Source organism: Ranitomeya variabilis, chromosome 1 (assembly GCF_051348905.1).
Source record: "Ranitomeya variabilis isolate aRanVar5 chromosome 1, aRanVar5.hap1, whole genome shotgun sequence".
Classification (NCBI taxonomy): Eukaryota; Metazoa; Chordata; class Amphibia; order Anura; family Dendrobatidae; genus Ranitomeya; species Ranitomeya variabilis.
This window is the reverse complement of record NC_135232.1, coordinates 544,421,118-544,435,036: the sequence shown is the minus strand read 5'-3', so window position 1 is coordinate 544,435,036 and position 13,919 is coordinate 544,421,118. Positions and strand designations below refer to the sequence as shown.

At 44.2% G+C, this 13,919-nt stretch overlaps 1 protein-coding gene across 3 annotated transcripts in view; it reads right to left on the bottom strand.

Annotated features, from left to right (window-relative positions):
- Positions 1–13,919, bottom strand: part of LOC143766943 (mothers against decapentaplegic homolog 4-like) — a 76,814-nt gene that overhangs the window by 18,220 nt on the left and 44,675 nt on the right. The window contains exons 6-12 of one of the 3 annotated variants that reach the window (XM_077254977.1): positions 11,475–11,630; positions 11,274–11,378; positions 11,127–11,180; positions 10,870–11,056; positions 10,622–10,790; positions 10,093–10,231; positions 7,128–7,255 (exon numbers count right to left, since the gene is read on the bottom strand). In XM_077254977.1, coding sequence (XP_077111092.1) covers positions 7,227–7,255; positions 10,093–10,231; positions 10,622–10,790; positions 10,870–11,056; positions 11,127–11,180; positions 11,274–11,378; positions 11,475–11,630 — 839 coding nt within the window. In that variant the 3' untranslated portion in view covers positions 7,128–7,226. Of the gene's footprint in view, positions 1–7,127; positions 7,256–10,092; positions 10,232–10,621; positions 10,791–10,869; positions 11,057–11,126; positions 11,181–11,273; positions 11,379–11,474; positions 11,631–13,919 lie in introns of those variants that run through there. The other 2 variants (XM_077254969.1, XM_077254962.1) reach the window with 2 other exon arrangements.

Here is a 13,919-nt window from a genome sequence, read left to right as displayed (position 1 = left end):
TGAGCCGAGGGATTTTTATACAGCGCCATTATTTCAGTCATGATGGGACCACTAAAGCCAAATTTTTCAACAGTGGAAGTGAGAAATCCCCAATGAATCCTATCAAATGCCTTCTCTGCATCCAGGGTGAAGAGCCGAGAAGGCATTTGCTCAACCTCTACTAGGCTAATGAGGTTGGTAAGTCTTCTCGTAGCATCAGAGGCCTGTCGACCATATGCTAATCCTACTTGGTGTATAATTTTGGCTAATATTTTTTTTTTTAGTCTATTGGCAATAGCTTTTGAGTATATTTTTTTTCTGACGTGATGTATGCTGATGATTTTACATTAGGTGAGTCACTAAAATCCCTTCTTATTCTCTGCTGGTTTGGACTATTTGAGGGAGATAAGTATTCAGAATCTTCTTCATCTTGGTGGAAAACCTCCTCTGCTGCCCCTTTAAGGCACTGCTTGATTCCAGTGTTTTTCTTTCAACCCCTTTCTGACATTAGACGTACTATCCCGTCGAGGTGGGATAGTACGCCATAGCGATCTATCTATCGCAGCTGACATCTGGCACTATGTGCCAGGAGCGGTCACGGACCGCCCCCGGCACACTGCGATCAAACATGATCGCAGTGTTCCGGCGGTATAGGGAAGCATCGCTCCCTGCGGGCCTCCCTGAGACCCGCGGAGCAACGCGATGTGATCGCGTTGCTCCGAGGGTCTCCTACCTTCTTCTCCCTGCAGGCCCCGGATCCAAAATGGCCACGGGGCTGCATCCGGGTCCTGCAGGGAGGTGGCTTACCAACACCTGCTCAGAGCAGGCGCCGGGAAGCCTCCAGGAGCGCACGTCAGATCACAGTGCACAGCAAAGTGTCAGATCAGCGATCTTACACTATAACACGATGCCCCCCCGGGGCAATGTTATAGTGTAAAAAAAAATATTCAGATGTGTAAAAAGATTCCTAAAAAAATAAAAAGATAATATATTGTTCCCATAAATACATTTCTTTATCGAACTAAAAAAACCCAAAACAATAAAAGTACACATATTTAGTATCGCCGCGTCTGTAACGACCCGACCTACAAAACTGTCCCACTAGTTAACCCCTTCAGTGAACACCGTAAAAGAAAAAAAAAAAAAAAAAAAAAAAAAAAAAAAAACGGCAAAAAAACCGCTTTATTATCATACCGCAGAACAAAAAGTGGAATAACACGCGATCAAAAAGATGGATATAAATAACCATGGTACTGCTGAAAAAGTCATCTTGTCCCACAAAAAACGAGCCACCATACAGCATCATCAGCGAAAAAATAAAAAAGTTATAGTCCTCAGAATAAAGCGATGCAAAAATAATTATTTTTTCTATAAAAGTTTTTATCTTATAAAAGCGCCAAAACATACAAAAATGATATAAATGAGGTATCGCTGTAATCGTACTGACCCGAAGAATAAAACTGCTTCATCTATTTTACCAAACGCGGAACGGTAAAAACGCCCCCCCAAAAGAAATTAATGAATAGCTGTTTTTTGGTCATTCTGCCTCACAAAAATCGGAATAAAAAGCGTTCAAAAAATGTCACGTGCCCGAAAAGGTTACCAATATAAAACGTCAACTCGTCCCGCAAAAAACAAGACCTCACATGACTCTGTGGACCAAAATATGGAAAAATAGCTCTCAAAATAAGGTAAAAAATATTTTTTGCAATAAAAAGCGTTTAGTGTGTGACGGCTGCCAATCATAAAAATCCGCTAGAAAACCTGCTATAAATAGTAAATCAAATCCCCCTTCATCACCCCCTTAGTTAGTGAAAAATTAAAAAAATGTATTTATTTCCATTTTCCCCATTAGGGTTAGGGCTACAGTTAGGGTTGGGGCTAAAGTTAGGGTTTGGATTACATTTACGGTTGGGAATAGGGTTGGGATTAGGGTTAGGGGTGTGTTTGGATTAGGGTTTCAGTTATAATTGGGGGGTTTCCACTGTTTAGGCACATCAGGGGCTCTCCAAACGCGACATGGCGTCCGATCTCAATTTCAGCCAATTCTGCGATGAAAAAGTAAAACAGTGCTCCTTCCCTTCCGAGCTCTCCCGTGCGCCCAAACAGGGGTTTACCCAAACATATGGGGTATCCGCGTACTCGGAACACATTGGAGAACAACTTTTGGGGTCCACTTTCTCCTGTTACCCTTGGGAAAATACAAAACTGGGGGCTAAAAAATAATTTTTGTGGAAAAAAAAATATTTTTTATTTGCACGGCTCTGCGTTATAAACTGTATAACACTTGGAAGTTCAAAGTTCTCACAACACATCTGGATGAGTTCCTTAGGGGGTCTACTTTCCAAAATGGTGTCACTTGTGGGGGGTTTCAATGTTTAGGCACATCAGTGGCTCTCCAAACGCAACATGGCGTCCCATCTCAATTCCAGTCAATTTTCCATTGAAAAGTCAAATGGCGCTCCTTCCCTTCCGAGCTCTGCCATGCCCCCAAACAGTGGTTTACCCCCACATATGGGGTATCAGCGTACTCAGAACAAATTGTACAACAACTTTTGTTGTCCATTTTCTTCTTACCCTTGGGAAAATAAAAAATTGGGGGCGAAAAGATAATTTTTGTGAAAAAACATGATTTTTTTATTTTTACGGCTCTGCATTATAAACTTCTATGAATCACTTAATGGGTCAAAGTGCTCACCACACATCTAGATAAGTTCCTTAGGGGGTCTACTTTCCAAAATTGTGTCACTTGTGAGGGGTTTCAATGTTTAGGCACATCAGGGGCTCTCCAAACGCAACATGGCGTCCCATCTCAATTCCTGCCAATTTTGCATTGAAAAGTCAAATGGCGCTCCTTCGCTTCCGAGCTCTGCCATGCGCCCAAACAGTAGTTTACCCCCACATATCGGGTATCAGCATTCTCAAGACAAATTGTACAACAACTTTTGGGGTCCATTTTCTCCTGTTACCCTTGGTAAAATAACACAAATTGGAGCTGAAGTAAATTTTGTGTGAAAAAAAGTTAAATGTTCATTTTTATTTAAACATTCCAAAAATTCCTGTGAAACACCTGAAGGGTTAATAAACTTCTTGAATGTGGTTTTGAGCACCTTGAGGGGTGCAGTTTATAGAATGGTGTCACACTTGGTTATTTTCTATCATATAGACACCTCAAAATGACTTGAAATGAGATGTGGTCCCTAAAAAAAAAAAAAAAAAATGGTGTTGTAAAAATGAGAAATTGCTGGTCAACTTTTAACCCTTATAACTCCCTAACAAAAAAAATTTTGGTTCCAAAATTGTGCTGATGTAAAGTTGACATGTGGGAAATGTTAGTTATTAAGTATTTTTTGTGACATACCTCTGAAGTTTTATGCAATTAAATCACAAAGTTGGAAAATTGCGAAGTTTTCAAAATTTTCGCCAAATTTACGTTTTTTTCACAAATAAACGCAGGTAATATCAAAGAAATTTTACCACTATCATGAGGTACAATATGTCTCGAGAAAACGATGTCAGAATCACTGGGATCAGTTGAAGCATTCCAGAGTTATAATCTCATAAAGGGACAGTGGTCAGAATTGTAAAAATTGGCCTGGTCAATAACGTGCAAACCACCCTTGGGGGTAAAGGGGTTAACACTTTGTTTTTGAGGGGTTTGTATATCCATTTCTGAACCCTCTGTCTGTGAAAGCTGTTATCTGCTGCTGTCCTCAATTGTACCAGAGGATTGTGTACGTAATGAGTCAGACACAGTCTGCCCAGACTGCTTGTAGCTGCTGTTATTTACTTGCGCAAGTGCTCACTCTACTAGAGTTTGCACTGGGTGCTCAAATATGCACCGAGCGTCGCAGATACTCGCATGTTATTTTTGGGGTGTCTAATATTCACAAAACACGCGGGACAGGGAAGTGAGCATGTGACTCGAGCACCCGTGATATTCGGTGTATAGCCGAGCACCTGATGCAAACTGCAGTAGCAAGTACTTGTGCTCAACACTAATGACAACATATTTAACCCCTTCCCGACCTGTGACTCCACGTAGGCGTCATGAATGTCGGTGCCAATCCTGTCATGGTTCCCAATGGCAGGGACATAGGCAAAAACAGGACTAGCTCTAGGAAGATGGAATCTAAGCTGACCGCGATGCTGAACCTCACGCGCAGCTACCAATAGCCGGGGAACGTGCCTGCGTTTTATCCCTAGACGTCTCGCACCAGCCGGAGATCTAGCTACCCCTAGTAGAGGAAACACAGACCTGGCTTGCCTCCAGAGAAAACCCCAAAGTGATAGTAGCCCCCAACATATAATGACGGTTAGTTAAGAAGAAAACACATACGTAGTATGAATACAGGTTCAGCAAAGAGAGGCCCACTAACTAGAAAGCAGAAAATACAAAAGTGGACTTCGCGGTCAACTCAAAACCCTACAAAATACCATCCTGAAATAACTTTAAACTCCGGTATCAACTCATGACACCGGAGTGGTCATTTCAGTTCACTAGAGCTTCCAGCAGCAAGATTCAAAATAAAAGCACGCTGGACAAAAATTCACAAAAGGTACAGATGATCCAACTTATCTGAATCAGCAGACTTTGGAGCAGGTAACAAGTAACAGAGGAGCTCTGGTAACATTGATAGCCGGCAAGTAAATGACTGAGAAGCCAGACTATATAGAAAACTCCCATTTCCTGATGGGAACAGGTGCACTGGAAATAAAAGACAGAAGTCAGCCAGTACCACCAGTAGCCACCAGAGGGAGCCCACAAACAGAATTCACAACACAATCCAACCTGTGACGCCTATGTGGCGTTATGGAATGATCGCGTCCCTGCAGATCAGGTGAAAGGGTTAACTCTAATTTCACCCGATCTGCAGGGACAGGGGGAGTGGTACTTCAGCCCAGGTGGGGTGGCTTCACCCCCTCGTGGCTACGATTGCTCTGATTGGCTGTTTCACTTTCAACCTATGAAAACTGGTGAAATATTACAATCCAGCCATGGCCGATGCTGCAATAGCAGCTGCCATGGCTGGAGACCCCGATCTGCCCCCCCCACCGCCACCGATCTCCTCCCCAGTCCTCCGTCCGGTGCTCCGCTCCCCGCCGTTGTCCTGTACGCTCCCTCCGTGCTCCGATCCACCCCCCGTGCTCCGATCCACCCCCTTGCTCCGATCTCCCCCCCCTCATACTTACCGAGCCTCCCGGTGTCCGTCCGTCTTCTCCATGGGCGCCGCCATCTTCCAAAATGCCGGCTGGCAGATTCGTTCCATGTACATTTTGATCACTGTGATAAAACCTATCACAGTGATCAAAATAAAAAAAAATAGTAAACGAACCCCCCCTTTATCACCCCCATAGGTAGAGACAATAATAAAATAAAGAAAATATATTTTCTTTTATTTTTCCACTAGGGTTAGGGTTAGAACTAGGGTTCGGGCTAGGGTTAGAGCTAGGGTTAGAATTAGGCTATGTGCACACGGTGCGGATTTGGCTGCGGATCAGCAGCGGATTGGCCGCTGCGGATTCGTAGCAGTGTTCCATCAGGTTTACAGTACCATGTAAACCTATGGAAAACCACATCCGCTGTGCCCATGGTGCGGAAAGTACTGCACAGAAACGCTGCGTTGTATTTTCCGCAGCATGTCAATTCTTTGTGTGGATTCCGCAGAGTTTTACACCTGTTCCAAAATAAGAATCCGCAGGTGAAATCCGCAGAAAAAAAAACACTGGAAATCCGCGGTAAACCCGCAGGTAAAACGCAGTGCCTTTTACCTGCGGATTTTTCAAAAATGGTGCGGAAAAATCTCACACGAATCCGCAACGTGGGCAGATAGCCTTAAGGTTAGGGTTGGAATTAGTTAGGGTTGGAATTAGGGCTAGGGTTGGAAATAGGGTTAAGATTAGGCTTGTGGTTAGGGTTATGGGTGTGTTGGGGTTAAAGTTGTGGTTAGGGTTAGGATTAGGGTTAGGGTTGGGATTAGGGGTGTGTTGGGGTTAGTGTTGTGGTTAGGGGTGTGTTGTGGTTAGGGTTATGGCTAGAGTTGGGATTAGGGTTAGGGGTGTGTTGGGGGTTAGAATTGAGGGGTTTCCACTGTTTAGGCACATCAGGGATCTCCAATTGCAACACGGCGCCACCATTGATTCCAGCCAATCTTGCGTTCAAAAAGTCAAATGGTGCTCCCTCCCTTCCGAGCCCTGACGTGCGCCTAAACAGCGTACTCAGGACAAACTGGGCAACAACTATTGGGGTCCAATTTCTCCTGTTACCCTTGGGAAAATAAAAAATTGCTTGCTAAAACATCATTTTTGAGGAAAGGAAAATTATTTTTTATTTTCACGGCTCTGCGTTGTAAACTTCTGTGAAGCACTTGGGGGTTTAAAGTGGTCACCGCACATCTAGATTAGTTCCATGGGAGGTCTAGTTTCCAAAATGGGGTCACATGTGGGGGAGTTCCAATGTTTAGGCACACAGGGGCTCTCCAAACGCGACATGGTGTCTGCTAACGATTGGAGCCAATTTTTCATTCAAAGAGTCAAATGGTGCTCCTTCCCTTCCGAGCCCTGCCGTGTGCCCAAACAGTGGTTTAGCACCACATGTGAAGTATCAGTGTACTCAGGAGAAATTGTCCAATAAATTTTAGGATCCATTTTATCCTGTTGCCCATGTGGAAATGAACAAATTGATGCTTAAAGAATTTTTTGTGAAAAAAAAAAGTACTTTTTTATTTTTACGGATCAATTTGTGAAGCACCTGAGGGTTCAAAGTGCTCACCACGCATCTAGATAAGTTCCTTGGGGGGTCTAGTTTCCAAAATGGGGTCACTTGTGGGGGAGCTCCAATGTTTAGGCACACAGGGGCTTCTCCAAACGTGACATGGTGTCCGCTAACGATGGAGATAATTTTTCATTCAAAAGTTAAATGGCGCTCCTTCCCTTCCGAGCCCTGTCGTGCGCCCAAACAGTGGTTCCCCCCCACATATGGGGTATCGGCGTACTCAGGACAAATTGTACAATAACTTTTGGGGTCCAGTTTCTCTTTTTACCCTTGGGAATATAAAAAAAATTGTTGCTGAAAGATCATTTTTGTGACTGAAAAGTTAAATGTTCATTTTTTCCTTCCATGTAGCTTCTGCTGCTGTGAGGCATCTGAAGAGTTAATAAACTTCCTGAATGTGGTTTTGAGTACCTTGAGGGGTGCAGTTTTTAGAATGGTGTCACTTTTGGGTATTTTCAGCCATATAGACCCCTCAAATTGACTTCAAATGTGAGGTGGTCCCTAAAAAAAAAATAGTTTTGTAAATTTTGTTGTAAAAATGAGAAATCACTGGTCAAATTTTAACCCTTATAACTTCCTAGCAAAAAAAAAATGTTGTTTCCAAAATTGTGCTGATGTAAAGTAGACATGTGGGTAATGTTATTTATTAACTATTTTGTGTCATATAACTCTCTCTTTTATCAGAATAAAAATTCAAAATTTGAAAATTGCGAAATTTTCTAAATTTTCGACAAATTTCCATTTTTTTCACAAATAAACGCAAAAATTATCGACCTAAATTTACCACTAATATGAAGCTCAATATGTCACAAAAAAAATCTCAGAATCGCAAGGATCCGCTTAAGCGTTCCTGAGTTATTACCTCATAAAGGGACACTGGTCAGAATTGCAAAAAACGGCCAGGTCATTAAGGTCAAAATAGGCTGGGTCATGAAGGGGTTAATATGATAACCTAATGTTATCAAATGGGGTCACTTGTTTGGGGGGGGTTCCACTGTTTAGGCACATCAGGGGATCTCCAAACACTACATGATGGTGCCCGCCATCAATCCCTACCAATTTTGCATTAAAAAAGTAAAACGATACTCTCTCCCTTCTGAGCCCTGCCATGAACCCAAACAGTGGCTTTCCCCCACATACAGGGTATTGGCGTACTTAGGAGAAATTGCACAATAAGTTATGTGGTCCATTTTCTCTTGATACCTTTGTGAAAATAAAACAGTTTGGGTCTAATGCAAATTTTTTATGAAAAAATGTAAATGTAATTTTTTTTTCTTCCACATTGCTTTAGTTCACGTGAAACGCTTGAAGGGTTAATAAACTTCTTGAATGTGGTTTTGAGCACCTTGAGGGGTGCAGTTTTTAGAATGGTGTCACTTTTGGGTACAATGACATATAGACCCCTCAAAGTCTCTCCAAATGCAAGGTGGTCCCTGAAAAGAAATGGTTTTGTAAATTTTAACCTTTTAACATCCTAACAAAAAAAATTATGTTACCAAAAATTGTGCTGATGTAAAGTAGACATGTGGGAATTGTTATTTATTAACTATTTTGTGTGACATGACTGATTTAAGGGTACAAAAATTAAAAGTTTGAAAACTGCTAAATTTTTGCCAAATTTCCGTTCCCCCCCCCCACACAAATAAACGCAAGTCATATCCATAAGGAAAACGAGAGCTGGGGGGGGTTACAGATATCTCACCACCGCCACCAATCTGTGACGGAACTTACAGTTGCAGCTCTGTGGCACCCCCCTTACCCTCAGGTCAGTCAGGGAACTGCACACAGGATAAGTAGTCGTCGGAGAGGCTGCCCTATCACGTACTGGTTATCGAGGCACTCCGTAGTGAGGGCGGTATAATATATATATTATATATATATATATATATATATATATATATATATATATATATATATATATATATATATATATATATATATATATATATATATATATATATATATATATATATATATATATATATATATATATCTATATATATATCCTGGTGTATATATTAGATGTATGTGTCAAGTTATCATTTCTTATAGCTTGTGGGCCCAGGGAAGCGTTCAAATCCACGGGTCATTTCTTAGTTTCTGGTCCGTCTCCACACGTGAGGTGAAGCGGCTTCCGTGGCAGAACAGCGACACTGGCTAAATGTGTGTAGCTAGCTTTTAACCCTTAGCGCAACCCCCCCATATTTGCCCCCGCCCCTCAGGGTTGGACTGAACTCTCCTCCCTTGACCTCCTAACACCAGGTTCACATTGCGTCAATGGCAATGCGCTGACGGCATCCGTTACACAGCGGCACGAACGCTATGTAACGGATGCTTTAGCGCACACATTGACTGCCACTATGTAGCGCATCGCTAAAGCATGTCATAATCGGCATGCGTTAGTGATGTGCTGTCATTCTATGACGGACCCTCGGACACGGGCTGCAGCATTTCCGGTTCCGTCACTGATAGCGCAGATGGAGTATGTGAGTGCAGATGGAGCATCTGCGCTATCGCATAATGCAATCTTTACAAGGCATGCGTTGAATGGACTGCAGCAACGCAATGTGAACCCTGCCTAATTGAAATTGATCCGAATATCTAGGATGGGTCATAACTTCCAAGTGGGAGGTCCAAACGGAACGAATGACGTCTCAACGGGTTCGTTGGGGCTGGACCGATATGGAGAGTCTAAACTTGGGTCGGCTAAGTGGTTCTGGAGAGCCAGTCTAGATAACTCGGTATCCGGGACAGCTAGAGAACAAGGAGACTCAGGTGTGTGTGGAGGGCTTCCAGGATTCTGGTGGTATATTGGATGCATGGTACTCATAATTCATCTCTAGGTATTGGACCCTCTCTGTCTATGCCTTCCATTGACAGCTTACAGCCCTGCACAAAAGACGGCAGGGAGTCCCAGCTCTGTTCCTCCTTGCCTTAATTAACAGGTGCCCTCTAATTCTCTGGCCATATGGCAAAGTCCTGCTATTTTGGGAATTAGTGTACTTATAAGGGTGGGGGCCACTGTTCCGGGGGCAGAAGGAGATTTCTGGAGAATATATTGGGCCTGAATTAATAAATCCAAAATGGAGTATCCCTCGTCCCTCACAATATCAAAGAAATTTTACCACTAACATGTACAATATGTAAAAAAAAAAAAAAAAGGCACAATCTCAGAATCAGTGGGATAAATTGAAGCATTCCAGAGCTATAACCTCACAAAGTGACACTGGTTAGAATTGAAAAAAAATTGGCCTGGTCATTAAGGTCAATTTTGGCTCGGTCACTAAGGGGTTAACCTGTGGATTTATCAACTTTTATTAAGAGCTGTTCATACTCACTGACAGCTGGAGCGATGCCACCCACAGATCCCGGGCCTGGGATTGATCCAGAGACCGCTGCTGCCTGGGCTGCTGCAGCTGCCTGCGCTGTGGCGGCCTGTTGCTGCATTTGTCGATGACACTGTCGCAGATCAAACACCTAAAACAGAAGTATGATATCATTTCTGATCGATAGATCAGATTCCAAGTCACGTTAAAAAGTTCTCCCATAATTATTATTATTTATTATTATAGCGCCATTTATTCCATGGCGCTTTACATGTGAGGAGGAGTATGCATAATAAAAACAAGTACAATAATCTTAAACAATACAAGTCACGACTGGTACAGTAGGAGAGAGGACCCAGCCCACGAGGGCTCACAACCTACAAGGGATGGGTGAGGATACAGTAGATGAGGGCAAATAAAAGATTCCTGGGACCCTCAACAATCATGAGCTTAAGGGTCCTAAATGGAGTGGCAGTGCTCCATCGTTGATACTCAGCAGGCACAATACATGTGCGGATAAGATTGAGCCTGGAGTAATCACCTTAATATATGCTCCGGGGTAAATCTTGTGCACGGCATCCCCAGGTGCTCTGCCCGCTTCTCTATCCAAGTAGTAGCTCTGCACGAACACGGCGTGATCACTGAGGCACCTCATCCAGACGTCGCCCTCTCCACGACACTCTAACTGGACACCTTTCCCAATGTGGAGCCTGAGAAACAAGATGACAATTGTCTGTCGATCCCGGTGGCAAACGCATATCTGCTGCACGCCTGTAACCTCAGCCTCACCTCGCCCGCTCACTCATATCTGTACGATGCACGTTGGAGAGCTGCCCGAGGCAGAATCTGTCCCCTCCAGATGGGTCTACATATCCGTCCACAGTCACCACGGGACAGTTCGAGGGCACCTTGAAGATCTCTCCCACCTGAATGTCCATTTCAAAATATGCAACCGAACACCAGAACTCCGGTCCTGCTAGAAACAAACATAATTAGCACTCAGAGATTCGGGTGTACAGTGGGAAGAAATGGACCTGATTACTTACCTGGGTGATTGGATACTGGGTGTGAATACTGGGGGGAGCTAGGATGAAGAGGCCCTACAGAGACGTAAGAAAACAGTTAGCCGTAAAGTTATTGGGAAACCTCGTAGCAATTCTAGCGGTGGCAGCCAGTTGCAGCGACAGACGTACAGTAATGGTTAGGGTGGTGCAGCGGCGGCTGTTGGCTTCCCCTCCCATTAGACTGGGACACAGGATTGGGAGAATAGACTGCCGTGCTGTTTCCTGTCCAAGTAGCTGCAGAAAAGCAACCGAGAAGAAAACGAAGGGTGAAACTCTGACAAGTTCTCAAAATTTACAGTCTTAAAGAACCGCACCATGAGCGATACTCACTGTGATAAGGCTGCTTGAGGGGTGACTGGTACCCATTACTCTGCAGGTTATGGTTAGGCGTAGAAGGGGGAGAAGTGGAAATCATCTGCTGAGGAGGGCCGATGGGTAAAATGCCTTCACTATGTGATAACGAAGAAAGGGTGCAACCAGGGGCAACTGAGGTAAAACGAGAAAATAAGAAATGTGACGCAAGATTGCAACCAAACACCTACAAACCAGATAAGTAGAACTGTGAACACAGCAGTATCACCGCTGTATATCCTGGTGATCTGGGTGTAGTACTGATCACTATAGTCACCTCTCACCAGTGATGTATATACAGTAATATCACCGCTCTATATATTGGTGATCTGGGTGTAGTACTTATCACTATACACCCATTACCAGTAGTATACAGTGGGTATGGAAAGTATTCAGACCCCTTTACATTTTTCACTCTGTTTCATTGAAGCCATTTGGTAAATCCCAAAAAGTTCATTTTTTTTCTCATTAATGTACACTCTGCATCCCATCTTGAATGAAAAAAAACAAAACACAAAACAAATGTAAAATTTTTTGCAAATTTATTAAAAAAGAAAAACTGAAATATCACATGGTCATAAGTATTCAGACCCTTTGCTCAGACACTTAAGTCACATGCTGTGCATTTCCTTGAGATGGTTCAGTCCAGCTGTGATTAATTAAACTGACTTCATTTGGAAAGGCACACACCTGTCTATATAAGACCTCACAGTGCATGTCAGACCAAATGACAATCATGAGGTCAAAGGAACTGGACAAGGAGCTCAGAGACAGAATTGTGGCAAGGCACAGACCTGGCCAAGGTTACAAAAGAATTTCTGCAGTACTCAAGGTTCCTAAGAGCACAGTGTCCTCCATAATCCTTAAAGGGAACCTGTCACCCCCAAAATCGATGGTGAGGTATTCTGTAATGCTGTAGATAAGCCGCCGATGTTACCTTGAAAGAGGAGAAAAAGACATTAGATTACACTCACCCAGGGGCGGTCCCGCTCCGATGGGGGTCTCAGATCCGGTACAGCGACTCCCATCTTCATTCCATGACGTCTTCTTCTGGTCTTCACGCCGCGGCTCCGGCGCAGGCGTACTTTGTCTGCCCTGTTGAGGGCAGAGCAAAGTACTGTAGTGCGCAGGCGCCGGAAAGGTTAGAGGCCCGGCGCCTGAGCACTATAGTACTTTGCTCTGCCCTCAACAGGGCAGACAAAGTACGCCTGCGCCGGAGCGTGAAGACCAGAAGAGGAAGTCATGGAATGAAGATAGGAGGCGCCGGAGAAGACCTGAGACGCCCATCAGACCGGACCTCAGCGGGACCGCCCCTGGGTGAGTATAATATAACCTCTTTTTCATGCTGTAGATAAGCCCCTGATGACGGTGGGCTTACCTTATCAATTTTGGGGGTGACAGGTTCCCTTTAAATGGAAGAAGTTTGGGACCACCAGAAGTCCTCCTAGACCTGGCAGTCCAGGCAAACTGAGCAATCGTGGGTGAAGAGCCTTGGTGAGAGGTAAATAAGAACCCCAAGATCACTGTGGCTGAGCTCCAGAAATCCAATAGGGAGATGGGAGAAAGTCTCACAAAGTCAACTATCATTGCAGCCTTCAACCAGTTGGACCTTTATGGCAGAGTCCAGAAAGCATTAAGCTACTTACGGGTAGCGGCATTTTTCGGAGGCCCATGACAGCACCACGAGAGAGGGGATCCACCCCTTAGGAACAGGAAACCCACAAATACAAAAGGGCGGCACCTCTCCCACGCATCAGTTGGATTACAGAGCCTGAGAGGACTACCGCAGTTAATGACAAGCAAACACATTACATACTTTATTAAAGTTATTGTGTTTAACTGTAACAATCCAGATATCACACGTGAAAAAACCTTTTTCCCCTTTTTTATTTTTTACATATCCAGGATGTGCAACCCCCACGTGAATAGGGAGGGAACTAAGGGTGCTGTCATGGGCCTCCGAAAAATGCCGCTACCCGTAAGTAGCTTAATTTTTTATTCGGACTCCCATGACAGCACCACGAGAGATTTACAAAGATGTAAGCCATTTTAGGGAGGGACCACAGCCTGCAGTACCCTTAACCCGAAGGTGAGATCTGAGGAGAACCCTAAGTCCAACCGATAGTGTTTGAAAAAGGTGGAAGGGGATGACCATGTGGCCGCCTTACATATCTGGTCGACCGACACTCCAGACCTTTCTGCCCAGGATGACGCCATGGCTCGGGTGGAATGTGCCCTCAGATTCTGCGGAGCCGGACCCCCACCTGTCGTGTAAGTAAAGGCCCCGTCACACATAGCGATTTACCAACGATCATGACCAGCGATACGACCTGGCCGTGATCGTTGGTAAGTCGCTGTGTGGTCGCTGGGGAGCTGTCACACAGACAGCTCTCTCCAGCGACCAACGATCAGGGGAACGACTTC